Source organism: Schistosoma haematobium, chromosome 1 (assembly GCF_000699445.3).
Source record: "Schistosoma haematobium chromosome 1, whole genome shotgun sequence".
Lineage (NCBI taxonomy): Eukaryota > Metazoa > Platyhelminthes > Trematoda > Strigeidida > Schistosomatidae > Schistosoma > Schistosoma haematobium.
In genome coordinates this window covers 10361121-10383222 of record NC_067196.1, presented here as the reverse complement: position 1 = coordinate 10383222, position 22102 = coordinate 10361121, and the positions used below count along the sequence as shown (strand labels likewise).

Genomic DNA, 22102 nt, shown 5'->3' with positions numbered 1-22102 from the left:
AACTAGTAATGTAACTTTACCGCTAGATATTGCATCAGAATATGAGTTGTAACAATATGACAGTACATTTTTGTCTTAATTGTTCCTCAGTCGATTCATACGACGGACTGCAATGCAAAGTTGTGTATGGAGGAAAGCTGACAGATGTATTCCATGTAAAGACAAGCCCGATTATTCTCGCCCCTTTACTTCTTTCTGATATTCAATCGGATTATGAAGGTCTTCACACATCAGAGAAGCATGGAAGACAATAGACAGCTTTGATACTGCTAGACGATTCGGACATTGCAGATGACCTAGCTTTTCTATCCCATACACACCAACAAATGCAGGTGAAGGTAGCCAGTATAGCACCAGCCTCTGCCGAAATACTCTTCAACATATACAAGGGAATGAGCAAGATCCTCAAATACAAAATAGAGAACGCCAACACAATCACATTTGATCGAGAAACTGGAACGAGTTGAAACGTTTACATACCTGGTTAGCATCATCGATGAACAAGGAGGATCTAATGCAGACGTAAAGGCGAGAAGTTGCAAAGCAAGTACAGCATTCCTACAGTTGAAGAACATATAAAACTCAGAACAACTGTCGGCCAACATCGAAACCAGAATCTTCTATGCGATAATTATGAAAGTCTTACTATACGGAGCTTAAACATGGAGAACTACTACAATCATCATCAAAACAGTACAAATATTTATAGACAATTATCTACGGAAAATACCCAATATCCGTTGATCGGATACCATCAACAGCAGCCTTCTATGGAAGAGAACAAACCAGCTTCCAGTTGAAGAGAAAACTAGGAAAAGACGCTGGTGGTTGATAGGACATATATTGAGGAAGTAATCAAACGGCATCACGAGGTAAGCGCTAACTTGGAATCCTGTATGGAAACGGAAAAGAGGAAGGCCAAAGAACACACTGGATTGGGAATCGGAAGTAGACATGGAAAGGATAAATTGCAACTGGAAAAGATTACCTAGGACAGGGTTGGATGGATAGAGCTGATGAGTGACCTATGCTCCTCGACGATGGGTAACAAGCGTAAGTAAGTAATCTATGGATGAAATAGTGCTTTTCCACAGCTTTCTACTTGGTCAGGAGATCTAGTGGCTTGATCTGAGTTAAGTTTAATGTCGAGGTGTACACAAGGTAAGGCTAACCCTATGGTTTAATACTTTGGACTCACCTCAGGACATAAATATTATATGTAATGTCTCTGTTCGAAAAGGAAGACAAAATTACAAGCAGCATCTTGTACTCATAAAATACGGTGTAACTATATAAATCAGTCACTTGAATTAAAACTGTAGGTCGATCGGGAAATACCGTTAGCATAATGTCATGTACAGAGTGACAGGGAAGTGTACGAATGTTTGATAGATGGGGCAGAATAAAATAGATCAGAGGAATATGACTGTAGAGATGATAGCAGTTAATGTACTAATGTTCTGTATATTAGTTATTTGCTGTCGATGTGGTGTGTGTCGCCCATTGTGAAGATAAATGTAGACCAAAGGTTGTAGTGGTACAATTGTAGAAAATTTTGTCGTTGATAAAAATGTTAGTGTTACTGTATCAATAATTATCGTTTCTTGTTATTTGTCTACATTGAATGTGACTCATTAACACAGTTTGTTAACTAATTCTTGTTGAAATCAGTATTGACATATCTTATAACATATACATGTTTGTTTGAACTATTGAGAAACTTAAAACTAATAAATATCATATTAGAACAACACATATAAGCGAACAATTGTTTTCAATTAGATCGTCATCAGGCTTTACTCTAATATACATGAATATTTATACGGAGTCCGTTCCCGTCTCCTACATATAGCTGAAGCCATTGGAATTCGTACATATAACCCCAATTTATGTGTACAGAAGAAATACGTGACCCCCCTATCCCTTCCATGGCCGGTTATAACTTAACTAACAATTATTTATTTATTTATTTTTTTAAATTTTATTATTATCATTATTTACTTTATTCTCTTTGTGTTATCGTTAACCTTATTTCCACATCCATTATTTGTTTGTAATTTTCCGCCTCTTCGTATTCTTCACTATCTAATTAATTACACACATCTTATTACGTAATGATTTTAATGTTTTGTGATTACTATTCCTAGTCTATTTACCCATGTTTGTTTGACCTTCTATTTCCAACGATTAACTATTGATAAGACTTTTGTTATCGTATTTTATTATTCTTACCACTATCAGTACACCTGTCTTCCTACTATCAACATGAATTATGTGTGGTGACTTATTCTATTTCATTGTGATTATTGACTCATAGTGCCTTGATTGGTTTAACAATTTCGTATAAATATTCATGTATATTAGAGTAAAGCCTGATGACGATCTAATTGAAAACAATTGTTCGCTTATATGTGTTGTTCTAATTTTCACAATGGGAATCTTTAATATTCTAAAATATCATATTCTCAAAAATCCCTTATCTTCAATGATAACCTCATATCAAAAATGTGAAGAATAATTTGGAATATTACTGAATTCCTGAAGACTTTAAAAAAAATATATTCCTTAGTAAATTGAGTAATAACCGAAAATAAAAATTCCCCCCCAGTAATTTTCTATCTAAATTTATCTTTATTAATAGAATAATAATGGTAATAATAAATTACATAGAAATGATTTAGACAACATCAATTAAATTAGATTCAAATATGGAAACAATAAAAGTTATTTAGTTCTTTTTCAAAACAATTAAGATAAATTATTCTAAATAGATACAAATCTAATGTTTCTGTATCGAGTTTTTTAACTACAAAATATAAGAGCAAATTTTTATTTAACTTTCATAATGTATTTCTATTGTTCGATTGAACCGAAAATTAACTTCCCAAAAACAAAAAGTTTCATGTTAACAATATTCTATAGTCATTAAGTATAAGTAGTTATATAGTTATAGAAATGGACAATCCTAATCACCTCCCATGATCATGTTTTTAAGTTGTTAGTCATTTAGCTACTGAACAACATTTAAGTAGTTTAACATTGAAGAATCAATGGTTGGTTCCGACACCAAATGGATTGGTTAAAACAAGATTAAATTGAAGAATTGATGATAAAATACACTGAAAGTCGAACTGAGGAGGCTTTTCAGTGTATTTTATTATCAATTCTTCAATTTAATCTTGTTTTAACCAATGCATTTGGTGTCGGAACCAACCATTGATTCTTCAATGTTAAACTACTTAAATGTTGTTCAGTAGCTAAATGACTAACAACTTAAGAACAGGATCATGGGATGTGATTAGGGTTGTCCATTTCTGTAACTATATAGAGACTAATTATTGATATCATTGTCAGTGACAGTTTCTAATCAACCATTATTTCAAAATTCAGTTCATCTTTATTGGCATTTTGAACATTGGAAATTGCACATTTAACCAAAATAGCGACGCTTTTTTTAGGTGCTTTAAATTCCACAGCAACTAATGGGCCAAGATAACCCGCTTGCCCAAGATATGGATAATAAGCACTACTGAATACCCCACTAAAGAACAGAGAAAAAAGACAACGAAAAAAATAAAAACAAAAATAATTTGGAGAAGTTATTTTTCGGTCAAAACATTTAATATACAAACTATAAACAGGCTAATATCACGATAATATAAGAGTATAGGAGTGAGAAGGTTAGAAAAAATTTTTCTAAAATTGATTATTCGATAATTTACTAGTGAATACTACTCCTAGTTTGTTTGTAAACACCATGGTGATTGTAAACCTATTGATTGGTTAAAGTTATTAAATCATTTGTGGACTTTTCTGACGGTTGTTTTTTTCCGCCTGTTGTATTTTTCATTATAACGAAAGTAAGAGGATTTTATTTTACTTTTTTATATTAAGAAAAGTAGAGTAGATGAATTGTAACCTGAAAATAAATAGTATAATGAAATGAGTGGTTTGAACCTTTAAAGACGAATATATTGAGTGATTGTGACCCATTTAATTTACTCGACTGTTGTCAAAAGTAAGTTACATAAAAACTGAATTGTTTGTAATGAAAATTATGGATATTTGGGTTTTCTAAAAAAAAGAAAAGATATGTATTGACTTATGGTGGGTCAAACGATATATTTTACTTTGGTGGCTAGTTTTTTTTCCTAAATTTCAATGACCAACTGGGATATTGAATAAAGTTGAAATAAACTGTTAAGTCAAGAATGAAACTGAAAATATTAACTTCCAGAAGAAATTCATAATCACATTACGATGTTCATAATAATAATACGTTACTATTGTGTATGCCCCGAAATGCCCTGGCACGGCCGAGAGTGCGGAGAGTCAGCTCTCCCTCTCGAAACGCTCTCACATGGCCACGCGTATATAGCCTCTGCCAGGGCAGTCCTACTCACTGCCTTCTCTTGGCTGGGGTGTTGTTTACGAAATTGAGAGGATGAAAAAAGAATGTCCGGTGGGGACATGAACCGTGTTGGTGGACATGGAGAGTCCACCTGGCGGAGTTGGAAAACCCTGATTCCAAACGAATGGTGCACATGGGCTCCAGTATCCTGAAGGAACAAATGGTGTATGAACCAATCGTTGGTCACTGGCTACCATGGAAATGCATCTCCTTATGATGCTCCACTGCCTTGTGGATCAGACCATCAGGCCGAAGGCTCCGGATGTGGCCCCCTAAGGTAACCACCTGCTTCGGTTTGGGCACCCGGGCAGTATCACAGCCCCGACACATATCAAACGAGATCTGTGTGGCACCTATATATTTGGTGCCTCCTTGTACCAATATCTGTGTCTTAAAATAAATAAATGCGGATATTATAAGAAGAAAGTATATTAGTTAACATTTCATTCATTATTTAATTAGTAACTGACGGAATCAAACAAAAAATCAGTGATAATTAAGTTTATTCTTTAAAATTCAGTTAATCAATTATTCACATTAGATATTATGTGACAACAATTGGGATATTGTCCAAGATATATTTTTAGTATAATTTACTAAATTCCCATACACTGATGATAGAAATTGATAGTAGTTATCAGGACTCAGTAGCTAAGTGGGTAACGCGGTGGTGTTTGAAGTGAACGGTACTGGGTTCGAGTCCCAGAGAGAACGTTACCTCTGAGATACAGGTACATCCAGCTGACGAGGACCAGATAGGACGAAACGCTCGTCCTAGATTCCACTGCTAACCACTATTCATCTTTGTTTAGAAATTGATATAATTCAGTATAAATTTTTCTTTAAATTATTGCTCAATGAGATACAATTTTCTATATTTAAAAATTTAATTCATGTTGCTTCTATATGAACAATTTATTTTTACTAGATTGATCTCTAAGAAGTATTTAATGTCATGTTCTACTAGTCCTTTGCTGTTAGTTTAATTCAATTGATTGAATCATGTTGTAGACACCAGTTTAAGGTGACTCAATATTAAGTGTACAATGTTTTAGTATTAAGTAGTTGAAAGTAGTCGGGAATTAACTTTAAATTTGGGTTTCATGTTGGAACGCGCAGGTACAGTTTATTGATACGTATCAACTAGCACAAAATCTAGGTTCAAATGTTCCTACTGACTTAATACTTCCAACTACTGAATATCCAAATTAATCTAAATTATGAATTGATTCTTTTATGGATTTGCAATGAAGATATTTATGCTAGTTTGATTACAATGAATTGGCATTATATAAAAATGGATCTTTATTCTCAAATAATATCTTATGTTTTTCTTTAACATTTAATTGGATTGAAATTGAATGATAACAGTAGTATATAAATATTGTGAAAGTATATCAGTGCATAAATTTTTTATTAGACCACATGTTCAAATTGTTCCAAGTTGAGTTAAAAAGGAACATAATACGACTATTTCATTATTTATTAATTCTTGTTAATAACTAATGTTAATCTACAACAAACAAAATGCTAAAATTCGAATTAATTATTGGTAAAATAAATCAAGAAATTACTTAGATTCAATGTGCCAAAACTTAAGGAAAGTATGCATTTCTTATTTATATGATTTCATGAAATGAATAATATATATATACACCCACACAACTACAAATATAGACAAATATATCCAGTCCTGCATTACATTCATCATTGAAATGAAAATCATATGAAAAATTTCAAAAAAAATAAAAACTGGTACTCTGAATACATACAGTATGTTAGAATGAACTAATGTCGGGTAGAAATACCATGGAAAACCAGAAGGCATAAGATAGTTGTCTCATTCTAGTAACAGCCTCTATATCAGTGCATAAATAAGATCTTATCAGGTATAAAATCGAGAAACTTCAAGTCTTATGGCGAGTACGCCTTCATTACTGAACCAGGATTCATTGATCCGTATTTTTGATTACAGTCACTTTGAGATATACAACGCAAACATCATTTACTATCTTGTAAGCAATGATGGATAGTGGTTAGCAGTGGAATCTAGGACGAGCGTTTTATCCTATTTGGGACTCGTCAGTTGGATGTACCTGCATCTCAGAGTTGATGTTCATTCTGGAACTCGAACCCAGTACCGTTCGCTTCAAACGCCATCGCGTTATCCACTCAGCTACTGAGTCCTGATAGCCACTTGCTTGTGCAATGGGGTGAATTTAAATTCTCTTGGTACTGCTTACAAAAAGGTTGTGAATTAAGGCAATATCGAGGCATACGCAAAGTATGCACATATGCCAATAACAGACTGATCAATTGCGGTCTTAAACCTCAATAGGAAGATACAAGCCAAAAAATACCAAGTGAATCATTTACTATCATATCTATTTCTGAGAGAAATGAACTACATCGATCACTGCATCTTACTTCGCAAAATCAGATATCAGCGAATGAGTTCATGATTGGGATAAAGATAGAAGCTTCATGAAAACCGTTTAATTTAAAGACAGTTCCTCATCACTGATTATTAATCAATTTCTAGAAAATATATAATATTTAACATTGTTTTTTATATAGAAGAAATGAAAATACTTCTTCAGGTACATCAACGTTTTAAATAGTCTGCTATGCAGTGCAACGCAAGCAAATTGTATAGTTCGATACTCCTTAAATTTCTACCTGTCTAATAAACTTGTAAAACAAATATATCTGTTTATATCGTATAAATTTTACATACCACATTGTGTGCTTAAACTCCGTTTAATCGATCTAAAAAATTTGACCTCGGAACAAATCGCAGGACCAAATACTACAACGGAAATTAGACTTCCGTAGTCTCTAGTTTTCAAATGTTCCTCGACTAATATAAAGCACTCGAAATTGATCCTAACTTTCTTAGTTTTAACAGACACTAGTGGATAAATGCTCTCAGTTATACATCATTATCAGATCTTTGCACAAACTGATGTAAACACCTATCTTATTCTATGTAACCAGTTCAAAATTTTTATGTTCCTCTACTACTGCATACGATAAAATATGCTTCTCCACTAAACCATCACTTCTGTTCGTCTTTAAGTTAGATCATTTTGTCTTCAGAGTGACTTGACAACTTCCACATACTAATGAATATACTTTTTGTTATATCACAATGAGTAGAAAAATTGTATTTCTGACGTTTCATGACTTAGTGTAGGCGACTTCTTCAGAGTAAATAAATAACTAAATTAAATTAACACAAGTTTAAATAATACAAAGAAATTTTGTGTTTTAATTCGTCTATTCATTTATTCCAAAGAAGTGGCTTAATTTAAGTCACGAAACATCAGAAATTACAATTTTTCTATTCCTTAAGATATAACAAAAAGTATATTTATTATTAATTTTGTATCCAATGCTCAATTTATTTGAAACTATCAAATCTAATCTTAACATTGATACCTACCTATAAATTTCTACATACCTTTGAAATTAATAAATGAATCAACAACTATGTCATCTAATCTTTACTTCAGTAAATATTCAATACAAGAAATGATAGTTTAACTCTGAAAAGAGAATTACGTAGAAATCATCGACTTCTTCATGTGAAAAGAAAGAAAAACTGTATAAATTATTTTCTGATAACATTCCAAGTCAATACATTTTGTCGTTATTTACATTATTAATATTGATGATATACAATTCAGTCTATATGATGAAAAAATCAGTTTATTATATTTTAACATTAATCATCTAGTTACAGGTATAATTAGAATGAAATGCCTAAATTTTACATGGTTTCATTTTCAACAAAATTAATTGATCTATTGTTCAGTAAAGGAAAATGTAACGAAATTACTGTTATATCCTGATGAGAATAATGAATGGTAACTTTTGGTACCCATTTATGGACCAATATTATACTTATATTTTTATCGTTTAGTTGTTAAGTCACTAAACTATTCATATTTTCGTTTCTCTTATTATAATCTTTATTTTAACTATGAACTATTATTATATGATTTGCCATTCTTGAATTATACTCACCCTATCAATTACTATCTCCCACATTCACAGCCACATTTGGTTAAGTCTTGTACAAATGTTGTTTCCTATTTTATGGTACGATGTGGTCTGTTTGGTTAGTATATAAATCCAGTAGGTTTGAAATAAATGATTCATATTGTAGGGGCTGAGACTGGTGTTCTGGACTAGGCGGGAAGCAGGACTGGTAAAGACTCTAAACTGTTAGTACGGGTTTTATGCGTCATTGGTCCAGTCGATAAATCACTGTTTACTAACTAGTGACATGATCACGTTATAAGGGTACAAAACCACAATAATACATTGAAAATTAGAACAAAACCGATTAGAGTGAAATGTTTCGTACGATCTTAATAATCATTATAAAGACTAAATACTGTTTGGATAAAAAAAATTGTTAACCGAAAGAAGAAAATTCTAAGTGTACACAAATGATCTGTTGGACATTTAAGAGAGTTGATAAAACCAGTTGATAATATATTATTGGTTCACTTGTATTCAGTAATAAATTTTTAACGAAAGTCATGATTCATTTGGATGCGTTGATGTTATTTGTGCTGAATGCTTACGAATACCCTTACTTATCTTTGTGTTATTATATAATAATGTGAAGTGTTGCTTTTTATGAATTTTTAAGAAAAACGGTAGGGAGATCTGACTTCTGGAGTTGAGCGATAATTAAGAATGAGATAGATAGCACAAATAACAACTGGATGGTAATCTTACTCTATAAAAACTAACTAAATACGTGAATATAAACCCATTTGATAACAGCTCAGTATTTTATAATGAAAATGCATCTGCCAAGGTACATGAATGTGCTGCGGTTTGACTGCTGATGGGATTGTCAGTGCATTCAGACATGGATTCACGTGTAAGGATGAAACAACTGTCTAGTAATCTCTGCTTTTCAAGCGTACTCCGGTTAAAGTCAATTGATGAGAAAATCTTTCTTTTAAATGAGCAATTTTCACAAACTTTTTATCTTTTTTAAACAAAAACTTTGTTTGATTTTCCACTGTATAGTCTTTTGATAATAATTTGTTTTCAGGGCAACGGGTGAGCTTGCTTAAATGATTCGACCTCGTATGGCATTATCATTTATCATGCTTTATCGATTAGTGTTTTATTTAATCGTTGTGAAACCAGTTGAATATTCCTTTTATAGAAAATTTAACCAAATATCTTACTGTACAACACATAAAATGAAGCGAAAACTGCCCATCAATAGACCGAGCTCGATCATTAAAAAAAGCAGTTTGAAACCGAAATGAAAGAATCAACACAATACAAAAACAAAAAAAAACTATAAAATTTACACTTACTATCGTTTTCCACCAACAGATTTAGAAGGATAATAAGTCAATGGACCAATATTTTCCTCGTCTGCAGAATTCTACAAAAAAAAAATCAAAAACACGTAAATGAAATTTCTGTCATTACAACAGTGGTAAGAATATATCATAGCGACGATTTCCAACAGCTGTCAGTAAACCAGAAACCAGTGTTTTGTCCTGAAGCGATTTATAATAAATAGTGATAAAACTATGATGCATAAATGGTTCTTAACACGAATGATAAATCGACAAAGGGTCGAATTAAGAGTGCAGGTAATGTCAGGAGTTAGAATTAGGCGCTAGAGTAAGGAGTATCATGAATAAAAGTAAGATTTATTATAATTATATAGAGTGGGCTAATACTTTTTATTTATTAAAACACCCTTGATTATGCCCTGAATTACATTAAGTATGCTCAGATGTAATCTTTATTCGAAAGCACGTATCTCAGGTGATTTGATATTCACAGCATGTCACATCCTCTCCATGGTTGTACAAAGATATTTTTTATAATCACTGAAAAATATTATCGTTGATATAGAGTTGTGAAGATAGCTGGATTCTATTGATATCAATAACCTATCTTGGTTAGACAATCAGTGAGAACCTGGAGGTACTTAACAACTATTTCGTTCTAATATGGGGCTCCCCAGGAGTGAGTATCCATGACACAACAATCGGTAGTCGGACCCAGGACCTTCGATCTCGCGCTCTAGCACTTAACTTCTAGACCATTGAACCAGCATTAGATGGTATGGATGTCTAACTTTAATCAATCCACGATATTAGGTGATCATTTTCTATTATCTTTGGCGGGTAACTTCATCAAACGCGACACGGTTGAACTTCGCTAGTTACGGCTTCTCACTAGAACTTCGGTGATTCTCTCTATAAACCAGTCATTGGTAAGTACATGATAGTTATCAGTATGGGTTTACTGGCATCACAAACTGATGCGGTTTCGAAGTGGTAGATGAACATTTCTGAGGAGTCTTGTACTAGGATGAAACGGCCGTTCAGTGTTTCCAGATCTTCGATGGTTATCTCAATTAGGTCGTTTCATTATCTCAATAAAACTATAATAGTTTACTCGCACCAGCAACTTGTTTCAAGGTTTATTTACACAGTCCCGCTTGAACATTGTAGTTGGTGAAAATTGAGTCATGTTGGAAATGAGACTGTTATCCTGAAAAGAATTCAATCATCGACGTGTTGTATTGTAAATTATTTATAACTGAAAGGTTCTAGCTGTACACTGTTGATGAGACGTTTAAATATTCCTGCCGTAATTTCCATCTAATTTTACTATTAAATCCCACACTAATCTACACTCCCACACAAATACACACAGAAGGACAATTGCACAGCTTACGCTCATTCGTATACTACAGTTTGTACTAAAAAAAGTTGAATAAATATTGGCGATTGGGTGGGGTTACATAATATTATGTTGTTTTAATTACGGTAACAAGATCAGAATGACTCAACCTAGTTTTTGGGAAAAATTTGAGAAGGCATTTTTCTTAAGAGGAAGAAAGTGTCATATATACCATGGATTCAGTTAGTTATGTACAATCAACACACACACACACACGTACTGAACGTTAGATGGATAGATAGACAAACATACAGTAAGAATTCTATTTAGGTTTAAAATTTTTTTATATAGGAAATTGCGGAAACAGAATAAACAGTGGAAAAATCAATAAACAATGTACATTTCAAAAAGATGATTGGTTCAAAATAATTTAGATGAGGAAATTGTAAATATCCTAGTGATGATGACTTTTAATTCATTTATTTGTGTAAATTTTTGTATAGTGAAATAGTTATTGTCATTAATGCTTTGTATTAAAATGTGTCTCAGAAGCAATGATTTCTGAGTATAAACTAATTGCTAAGCTCCTAAAACTAAGTTAATTTTTTGGTGTCTTAGATACACTTCCATCGTACCAAGTGAGTAATTTTAAAAAATAGGCTTATTGTACCAAATGAAGATGGAAGTCGATGAGCCTTATAGATATATGCTACGTATGCCTAACCAATGCCTACTTTGTTATGAAGTTCTGGTTAATGTGAGAATAGGTTGAAAAAATCTAAGTGTAGCATCAGTCTATAACACTACAGATCGTTCGCGAGTCGTGTTGATAGATACAAACTAAGTGGTTGGCGTCTGTGCAATTATCACGATCAGTAAATAGATACATTGAATGGTATGACTAGAAATAAGTTGCGATGGGCCAGAAGTAATCATTCTTTATTTTCTTCTAAATAATCAGTTTCAGCATTATCTCAATGGTTTTTAGTTAGTGAATTCATCTCGCCTTTTTTAACAATATTCTTCAATATAACGTTGGCAGAATCGGTTGTAAAATGATAGACTAGATTAACAGCTAAATTTCTACTTCACTTCGCTCTGAACAGCTGAGTTATATTGCCAGTATAGTGTTGTGCAGATTGTTGGTTTTCATTGAAATCATGAACTGATTAATGTGTTGGACTATAGGTTAAGGGTTTGTGAGAGAAAGCGATGGCACTGGGTCGTGGATGCTCACTGCTGAGGAGTTCTATAGCGGGATGAAACTGCCGCCTGCTGCTTCCAGGTTTTCAATGGGGGTCTAACACTGATCGGTTTATGACTTTAAAAAAATACACTACATGTACATTGAAAGGCAAAGTCTATTATTTAAGTGAGAAGAATTGATATTTAGGAAAAAAACACCCATTATACACATTTTGACTGAATATCAAATTAAAATCACAATGTGTTAAAGTCATTTATGCTGATTGATTTAGTAACAGAATAGATGGTCTGATAAGTTTGTTACGATCATGTAACAGCATAAATCCACTTACTAACCAATAATCTAAAATACTGATTTATACTTTATCCGCTTGCTATCAGTATATATTTGTATTTGTTTACTGAGTTGCGCGACAATAACATTGTTTGTTACTAAGTGAATAATGGCTTATACTCCAGCACATCCAACTTGTCTTACTTCGATGGCTTTCACAACATTATCAGCGACAATTCATCTCGTACTAAAACTATGTAGTGAATATATATACCAAGTGCAAATTGTTAGGAGATAGAAGATAATGAAGTTATCAACTTGCTATACATAAACTTACTTGTCCAGAACAACTAACCAAGATATCATTTGATTGAGATGGTTTTTCAATAGACGGCATCCATCCAAACACCTAGAATAATTTAGAAACTATATAATTAAATCCATTCAATGAAATATAATTACATTCATGCAGATGACTAATAATTATATATAGTAAATGTATTCTATAAGACTACATGTGATTATCAACTATTTTTACATGCACTGAGAAAAAATAACGCATATATATCAATTATCATTTGGAAATTGTACTGTTCATTACAGTAGTATTGACAGTAGTTGAAATCAAGCATAAAATGACAAGGTGTACGATTCGTTTATTATCATTAAAAGAAAACAGTGAGAAAGTATATTCAAGTGTCAATTCATACAGAGATATTGATGATGATTATTGTTGGTGTTTTTTCATTAATGAATCAACTATTCTAGCCAAAATGAAAAATCTATTTTATATTCTATATCAGACAAGTATTTAATCAATTTTTTAATCTCTTAAGAGTTCCGAAAATAATCCAGTTTATTATATATACAAGCAACTGAGCGGATTCTGTGACGTAAGTTAGTCAATTAATGACCATTTAGAACGTGGTACATAGGTACTTCGTTTCAAGTTGCCACACTTCCTTAGGACAGAAAGATGAAATTGTCATGTCAAATCCCAGAATAATAGAATTAGTGACAGTATTGATGGTAAAAGAAAAGATTAAGCATTGAAGATACAACTTAATGAAATATAAATATATACATCAGACAATCTCTAATGTAGATAAATCGATATTATTCTCAAATGTTCCCCTATTAACTCGCTCAAAAAGTATTAATAATTATAAGGAAAAAAACTGTTCAGTTGTAATTTCCATTAAACATGTGTAAATTACATAAAGTAAGTAAAAAAAGAACATTATTTGAAGTCAGTCTATCTAATCATCAGTAATTTAGGTCCTAGTATATATATGTAAATCAGTTTAAGTTACCCTACCATATTAACACAAATTGAATTATCATGAAAAATACCAGAAAACTAGAATTAGCAACATTGTCACTTCTCAATTCTTCAGACTTAATAAATGAAATGGTTTACATTAAGTTATGAAACGCCAGAAATACGATTTTTCTACTCATATAAGTATATTTAATATTAAATTTGTATCCAATGCTCAATCTATTTGAAACTATCAAGTCTAACCTTGATATTGATACTTAAAAATAATCAGTACTAGTAGAAAAGATTATATAGAAATAATATAATTCATAAAGAAAGAATGAATTTACAATATAGTAAAGTTGAATATGATTCTAAAATTTATAATCTTAAAGAAGTCAAAGCATGAATACATCTGAGCCGTTGTGACATTAGATGAAAAGATTATTTGAAATCAGCAGAAAAAAATAATTTTTTTTCTAGAACCACTTATTATAACAACAAAAATAATTTCACCGACTAAATTGAACAATGTGATCCACTTTGTCGGGTATACGCACATACACACACACACACAAACACATAAAAACACAACATACAAATTAAGCACATTTTTAATAATATTGTGACGTTATTCCAGTTGTCAAGAGAAAAATTTTAAATCAACCAATAATTAATGGTAGCAATTGAAATGAAATCTTTATACTAAAAAGAATTCTAAGTTGGTGATTTGTCTTTTCTTGCCAAATTTACATAATTACACGTACATGTATAGATAAACTGTGTTGATTTCATTCAATGAAAAAATAATCATTACTAATAATAGTAACAATAACAATCTATACATTTAAAAATAACCCGGAGAATTAACATATTTTCAACGATTTTGTTTCTCAGAAAAAAGGTAGGGTAACGAAGTGAAATCATCTAATTTCATAAATTTAATCGCCTGTTTTTTTCCTTCTTAATTCTGGGATATAAGATCATTAAATTTAAAAGAAATGGTAACATTTGAACTTGAATTTGAAAAAAAAATGTATAGGATTGGTTACTGTGATTATGAATCATGGTCTTAACTATTGAAATTCCTACAATCTCCACAAAACCCCTTCTGATATTTTTTTTATAATATTTAAAAGATTTTTCATTTGAAGTAATCCATGATCCATTACTGAATTATAAAATATTAATTTTAATGGTTGAGATCATGAGTCAATTGAAGCTAGACCACCATGGAAAAGCTGGAAGCACTGGACAGCCATTTCGTCCTATTGTGGGTCTCCTCAACAGTGTGCATTCACGAACCCGCCCCGCTAGATTCGAACCCAGGACTTATCAGTCTCACGCACGAGCACCTAACCCCTAGACCACTGAGTTGGTGTGGTTGTGGTAGCGCACTGCTAAGGAGTCCCACAATAAGACGAAATGGCTGTCCAGTGCTTCCAGGTTTTCCATGGTGGTCTAGCTTCAATTGACTCATGATCTCAACCATTGAAATGATTATAATATCCACAAAACCTTTCTGATATTTTTTATAATATTTAAGAGATTTTTCATTTGAAGTAATCCATGATTCATTACTGAATTATAAAAGATTAGTTAAGTAGATCTAGACAAATGGAATTGATTTCAATTCAAATGATCGTTGCCATAGTTGTTTTTTGGAGGGTTAAATTAAATCTGTTTGAATCATCAATTTTTGTCTTCTTTATTGTTTTATGTGAATTTCAGTGTTTCTTATAGTGAATATCAGTTTTGTCTTTGTAGTACCTAAAGGATGAGTATACTACTCGGCAGTTCGTTATGTTCTACAATGTAGCTGTAAACCGTGGCCTCCAAAAATTTAAGATACCCATAGATTACTAGTATTTGTCCATAGATTACTTCGGACGACTGCTTTCATTGGTGAGTGAGCAATCTTGTGGTTACGTACGAAACACTAGGTAAAGGTAGCAAATTGCTTGATAAGATTGTTGATTTTATCGACTGAGGTGGTTGATGCATATATCACGTTAACCCAGCTACCGCCTATCTCAGACTAGGGTGTTTTCAGAGAGAAAAGTAGGCTGCATGAATGCTAGGAACAGTTTAACCAAGACGTAGGACCTGTCTGTGAAGTTAATAACTGTTGAACTGAGTCACTTCGACAGGTGCAGACTACCTGGTAGAAGTCTGCCGGATTATCAAGACCAATGGTTGAAAACATTAAGTGGGTTGAATCAAAAATCGTCACAATGGCGCAGTTGCAATCACTATTCATTTTTCCTCAGATTTTAAATTTTAGAATTATCATACACATTCATTTTGTCTCCTTGAATCATATTGCTTGTTTCTGATATCTTTTACTAATATTGATAATATCACTACTTCTATTACTCTGTAATTTTTTTTACGATAATATAGTCTCGTTATGTTGATGTAAGGTGACAGCTTTGACTGATTCTTATACTTGCCAGGTCCTACGTATTTTACAACTAACTGGATTCAGTAAATATAAATACTTTTCAATGTTCTCAAAAATTACATAACATATAGTCTTTTTTTAAATCGATTTATAGTAAACTCTTTGCCAGCTAGATATTTAAAAGGAGTTGTTCGATATTTATTTTATTGGTAAAGAAAACAAGGGAGAGAGAGAAAAAAAATCATTACGGATTAAATGGCGAAAAGCAAGTCCATGTGAAGATTTTAGTTTTAGTCTTGAGGGGAAAATTTTTATTTCACTTGGCCAATGATTAGTTGTTTTTTTCTATCACTTTGATTAACTAACTTACAAAATAATACTGTTGTTGAATTAATCATTTATATCAGAGGATTCCTTGAGAAACCTGTTTTTTGCGTAAAATCTAAACATTTTACGTTCCATATAAGTTTAATTATAATTTTCCGACTAAAAATAATTTTAATATATAGTTTTACTATTTTCTACGTATTAAGTTGTATATCAATGGTTTTTCTTATTTTGAGTAAACTTTAGGTGTAATTTATAATCTATACAGTTAATACACAAACTTGACTACTCAATTGTTGCGGTAAAACTTTGAAAAATATCTCAGTAAAATCCTGAAATATTGAAGGTTATCTATGGAAATAACCTACTGAATAAAATATGTCATTTTGTGTAGATCAAGCATTTCAGTGAGTATCGCGAGGATTGTAAAGATATTTTAAGACCAAGGCAACTGTTGATCATCTGTGTTAATAAAAATGTTGAACCTATGGGATCTATTGTGTTCCCTGATATTCAACATCTTTTTCAGGTTATTACTAAGGAATCGAATTCAGGAAAATCATCTGAGCAGATGATCCTATCATTCAGAGGATGTGAAAGTTATAATAAGTGAGATGAAAAGACAGCTGGAGAGCCTATCTACTGAGGACCTTTACGTATGTTGTGTACATCAATCCTCAACCGTAAATTAGTGTGAAAATTTTGATAAAGAACGACATTCATAAAGAACATGTATAGGCTTCGAAAAAATGTCAAAATGAGAAGTAAACTATCACTAGCGCTTTTTAAATTAATTTGGATATGAATAAAAATCAGTTCCATAAAAATAATCATTTAAAATTAATCGCAGTCTGTCGTACAGTTCCAGTACTCTAAACAAAGTCTTAATCAGGTGGGGTAAAACCAGGTCACAAAGTAAAAATATTTTAGATAAACTACTTTATTTTACATAATATAGGAACGAATTGACTGATGACGTAGTAAATCTTTATCAACTGGGGTGGTTGTGACATGTGTTACATATGCCTAACCACCGCCTTCTTCGACAGGTGACGTTTTCTGGTGTAGTATTAGGCTGGAAAAAAGATAGGAGTAGTCTAGTCAAGACACGACATCGGTTCATGAATGGATAATTAGAACACAGATATATGAACGGAGAATATTCTTCTTAATAAGGTCTCTTCATTACCTTACGCCTGTTAACCCTCATGGAGAAGCATAGGTCACACATAAGCATTTTCCATGGTATTTTTTCCTAGACAATCCTCCCCAGTTCTTTCCAACTTCTATTCATCCTTTTCATGTCTGCTCCCAATTCCCGACCCAGTGTATTCTTTGGCCCTCCTCTTTTCCGTTTCCATTCAGGAGTTGAAGTTAGGAACTGCCTCGTGATGCCGTTCCATTACTTCCTCAAGATATGTCCTATCAACCACCAGCGTCTTTTCCTAGTTTTCTCTTCAACTGGAAGCTGGTTTGTTCTCTTCCATAGAAGGCTGCTGTTGATGGTATCCGATCAACGGATATTGGGTATTTTCCGTAGATAATTGTCTATAAATATTTGTACTGTTTTGATGATGATTGTAGTAGTTCTCCATGTTTAAGCTCCGTATAGTAAGACTTTCATAATTATCGCATAGAAGATTCTGGTTTCGATGTTGGCCGACAGTTGTTCTGAGTTTAATATGTTCTTCAACTGTAGGAATGCTGTACTTGCTTTGCAACTTCTCGCCTTTACGTCTGCATTAGATCCTCTCTGTTCATTGCTAATACTGCCTAGATACATGGATGTATCCACCTGTCCCAGAGCTTCCCCATCAAGTGTGACTGGGTTGTTGTTCTCTGTGTTGTACTTGAGTATGTTGCTTTTTTCCTTGAATAGTTTGAGGCCTATTAATGTAGAGGCTGCTGCTACACTTTTTATTTTGAACTGCATTTTTTAATATGTATGGTATAGAAGGGTCAAGTCATCTGCGAACTACAAATTGTCTAGTTGCATCCAACCTGTCCATTTTATTCCGTGCTTCTCATCAGATATTGAGGTCTTCATAATCCAGTCAACTACTAGAAGCAAGAGAGACGGTGAAAATAAGCAGCCTTGCTTGACTGTGGTCCTTAATTGGAACGCGTCTGTCAGCTGTTCTTTATGCACGACTTTGCACTGTAGTCGGTCGTATGAATTCCGTATGATGTTTGACGATTTTCTCAGGTAGTGTCGAAGAGGTTTCCATAATGTTATATAATATTGTATATATTATAAATTTAACTAGAAATTTATATAAGATTAGAGCTAAAAGGTTACCACACAGTTATTATCACACAAAAAATAAAAATAAGATCAAATTACTAGGATCTTTCAAGACAGTTAAACAACAACGCGACTAATGTTACGATCCCTGAAACAAATCCGCGTAATAAGAGCTTCATGAGTCTGGAAGAATTTAAAAACTTCCATGGTCGTAAAAACTTATCAAGTGTAACAGATGGATAATTCGATAAGCAACAGAACTTAATATAGTTCATTTACACTAAACAAGGGAAAATGCAAACAGCAATGCTGTCCAAAAATTAACAACAGCAATGAACAATAATAAGTTCATTGAAAAAATATTTTTTCAGTTGTTCATCAAACAAAATAACGGAGCACTACAACATTTATTCTTTACTTAAGTAAATAATTACAACTTATCAACTAGATCAAAACCGTTCGTACTTAAACTTATCTATCAAATTAACATTCCTCTAAACAGCCGAAACTTCTGAATCTATTTAGCTCGGACGAGCTTTTGACAAAGTTAGTCACAATTTGTGAACGCTTCACTTTAATTCATCGATAGAAACATTTTATCCATGACGTAAGTATTTTCATTAATTTAAGGTAAACCGACAAAGGAATCTGACATAACAAGTATTCGGATGTTAGTTAGCAGAAACATTGTTTAGTTAATAAACACTCAAATTGCACTTGTTACTTAATGACAAAAAACAAAGTATTAGGTGTACTATCGAAGTTTCAACTTTAATGTCACCGAAACCAGAATCAAAATAGATTTTTATAAGACAAGAGATTAAGTTAGTTTCCATCAGCTCTCATATTTGTTAACTGTGCAGGAATACTGTTGAAGACTGACGTGGAATATGGTGTTTACGACAAATTGGCCCCAAGTTCTAACTATTTAAAAAAGAGTTTAATGACTTGGAAACCATACTGAAGTTGGCCAATTAGGTAACACTAAAATCCAGTGATGACTGGATATCGAATGAGAAGATAAGCATGAACCTATAAAAAACAAATAGTGAATGTCATGAAATTTATTTCTCTCCAATTCACCCAGGCTTCCCTGAAAGGATTATTTCTTTTATGTAGGACACAGTAAAAGGATGAAATATACATGCTATCGTAAGTGAAAAGTTTTTAAGAATAATTTGATTGTGTTTTCTATTGTTTTAGCCACAATATGACATAGTGACAAATTGTAGGTTGGTGAACTTGTGATGCCCAATAATTCGGTTTGTTATCACATCACGATATTTAGTCTACCAAATTATACATGACAATTAAAAAACTAAGCAATTATGCAAACGATAACTGCAATATTACTGCCTTACACTTAATCATAATTAGACATTTTCCTATATGCAGAAAAATGAAACAAGTTGAACATCATTAAATACTTGACATAAAACCACTCGACGTTAAATAATACTGTAAGACTATCTAGAAGTGAAGTTAATTTAAGAATATATATATCAACTAGATTCCTATCTTATAAAACATTCTGTGGACAGACATTCAAATAAAGTTTTACTATAGTGTTGCACTCGTAGAATCAAGAAGCCAGGACAATGAGCTACGATAAGCAAACAATTTATTTAAACTAATAATTTAAACCAAATTAAGAAAATACATAGTAATAGCACCAAATCAGCAGGTGGTCATTATTACTTACCTTATTTACTTTAAGAAGAACGCAAGGTGTTCCACTATCGTAACCATAATTATTTGAAGTGTTACAAGGTCCCAAACTCTCAAGAGGGAATTTGCAAACTTTATCCACATCTTTTGTTTCTCCTTCCTTGCCTTTACAACTGGCAAATTGACTATCGGGCTTCGCGTTAACCTGGTTATACGTATCTAAATACGCGTCTATGTTCTGAGTGTATGGTAGATAGGTTTGGGAATCGCCAGAAGAATAATGGATGAGAGATTTTTGAACATTTAATAGTGGACGGAAACCAAGGCCTTTTAAGAAAAGATCAAAATTACATACTAACAAATACCTGGCTTGAAATCTAGTAAACTTTGAGCTCCAGTTCTAGCCGGCTGGTTCTCTGGGGCGTTGCAATACAATACCAACCACAATAAACAGGTGAAGAATGTTGCCAGGCAAGCATAATATATCAAGTAGAACAAAATACAGAGAGCTAAGGACGCTAGATACTGATATGTCAAACTCACTCCAGCTGCAGCATGTGCGGCCGAAAAGAGTTCTGTTCTTAGGATCATATACCCACGTTGGAATGCGACGTCGAGACATGTACGACAAAGTGGATAAATTATCCGAGAATTCCTGCATTGACATTTCCAAAACCTTTTATTTGATGCGCTACTGTGAAGACCTTGAAATGGCGTTCATTGAAGATGCTAGGAGAAACAATAAACATAACTTCGAATAAATCCGTAAACTCCACAGAGATTATTGAGTTTGTGTGAAAAAAGTTGTGATTGATCAACATGATAGAGGCAGTTGAAAATTTTTAGCCAGGTAAATGAGTTGTTATTCTTTTATTTTCTCTAATTAATATAAGCAAACCACTGAGTGACTTATATTGTTGTGTTGTATCTGAAACACTGCACCTGTTTGGTAATAGTTCGTCACCGCCTTCAAATAATGGTAGAGACAAACTGGGATCGTCATCTGGCCTTCAGTCAAACTAGGTTCATCAACTGGAGTTACATCTTCCCTATGGAGTACGTATTTTTGTAAACATAGTGGGGGCACATGCATCGTTTCCGATATCTCCGCAGGCTGCGATGGACACGGTTTGGTTTTGTGTTCCGTTCCATCCATCTTATGGTTTTGTTAGTGCTCCAATGCCCAGATATTTTATTAGATGTGTAAAATATGTATTGCTAGTATATGATTTTTGTCATTGGGGCTATTTGTTTTATGACTTCGATGTTAAGGTTAGTTTCCAATGGTAAAAATTAAAATTAAAACTTTTGTCAAAGGTTGTTCTTCACATTGATGCAAGAGTCTTCAGTGCTAATCATATTTTTTTTATTTGGGAACCTTAGTGTGTTTAGTTTGTATCCTGATTTAGAAACACACTCGTCCTCCTTTCCGGAATGACACATATAAATGGGCAAAACTGTTTCTATATTATTTCGGTCCACTTGAAAAGACATTTTAACTTATAATACTCCATCTTTCTGATTGTGACTGCATAAAAATAAGATGTAAGATTTAGGAAGTGTTTAGAATGGGGAATCCTTACGTTAACTTTATCGTCTTATCGATTTTAATTTGTTTGCTTAAG

General features: G+C 32.7%; 1 protein-coding gene across 1 annotated transcript; it reads right to left on the bottom strand.

Moving 5' to 3' along the window:
- Nucleotides 1-2611: 2611 nt before the first annotated feature.
- NRV2 (Sodium/potassium-transporting ATPase subunit beta-2) lies at nt 2612-21192 on the bottom strand. The gene is made up of 6 exons (XM_051209841.1): nt 21021-21192; nt 20843-20986; nt 20512-20804; nt 12910-12981; nt 9763-9833; nt 2612-3541 (listed from the first exon to the last, which is right to left on the bottom strand). The coding sequence occupies exons 1-6, from the start codon at nt 21142-21144 to the stop codon at nt 3364-3366; spliced, it is 882 nt and encodes a 293-aa protein (XP_051073116.1). The 5' UTR covers nt 21145-21192; the 3' UTR covers nt 2612-3363.
- Nucleotides 21193-22102: the final 910 nt, after the last annotated feature.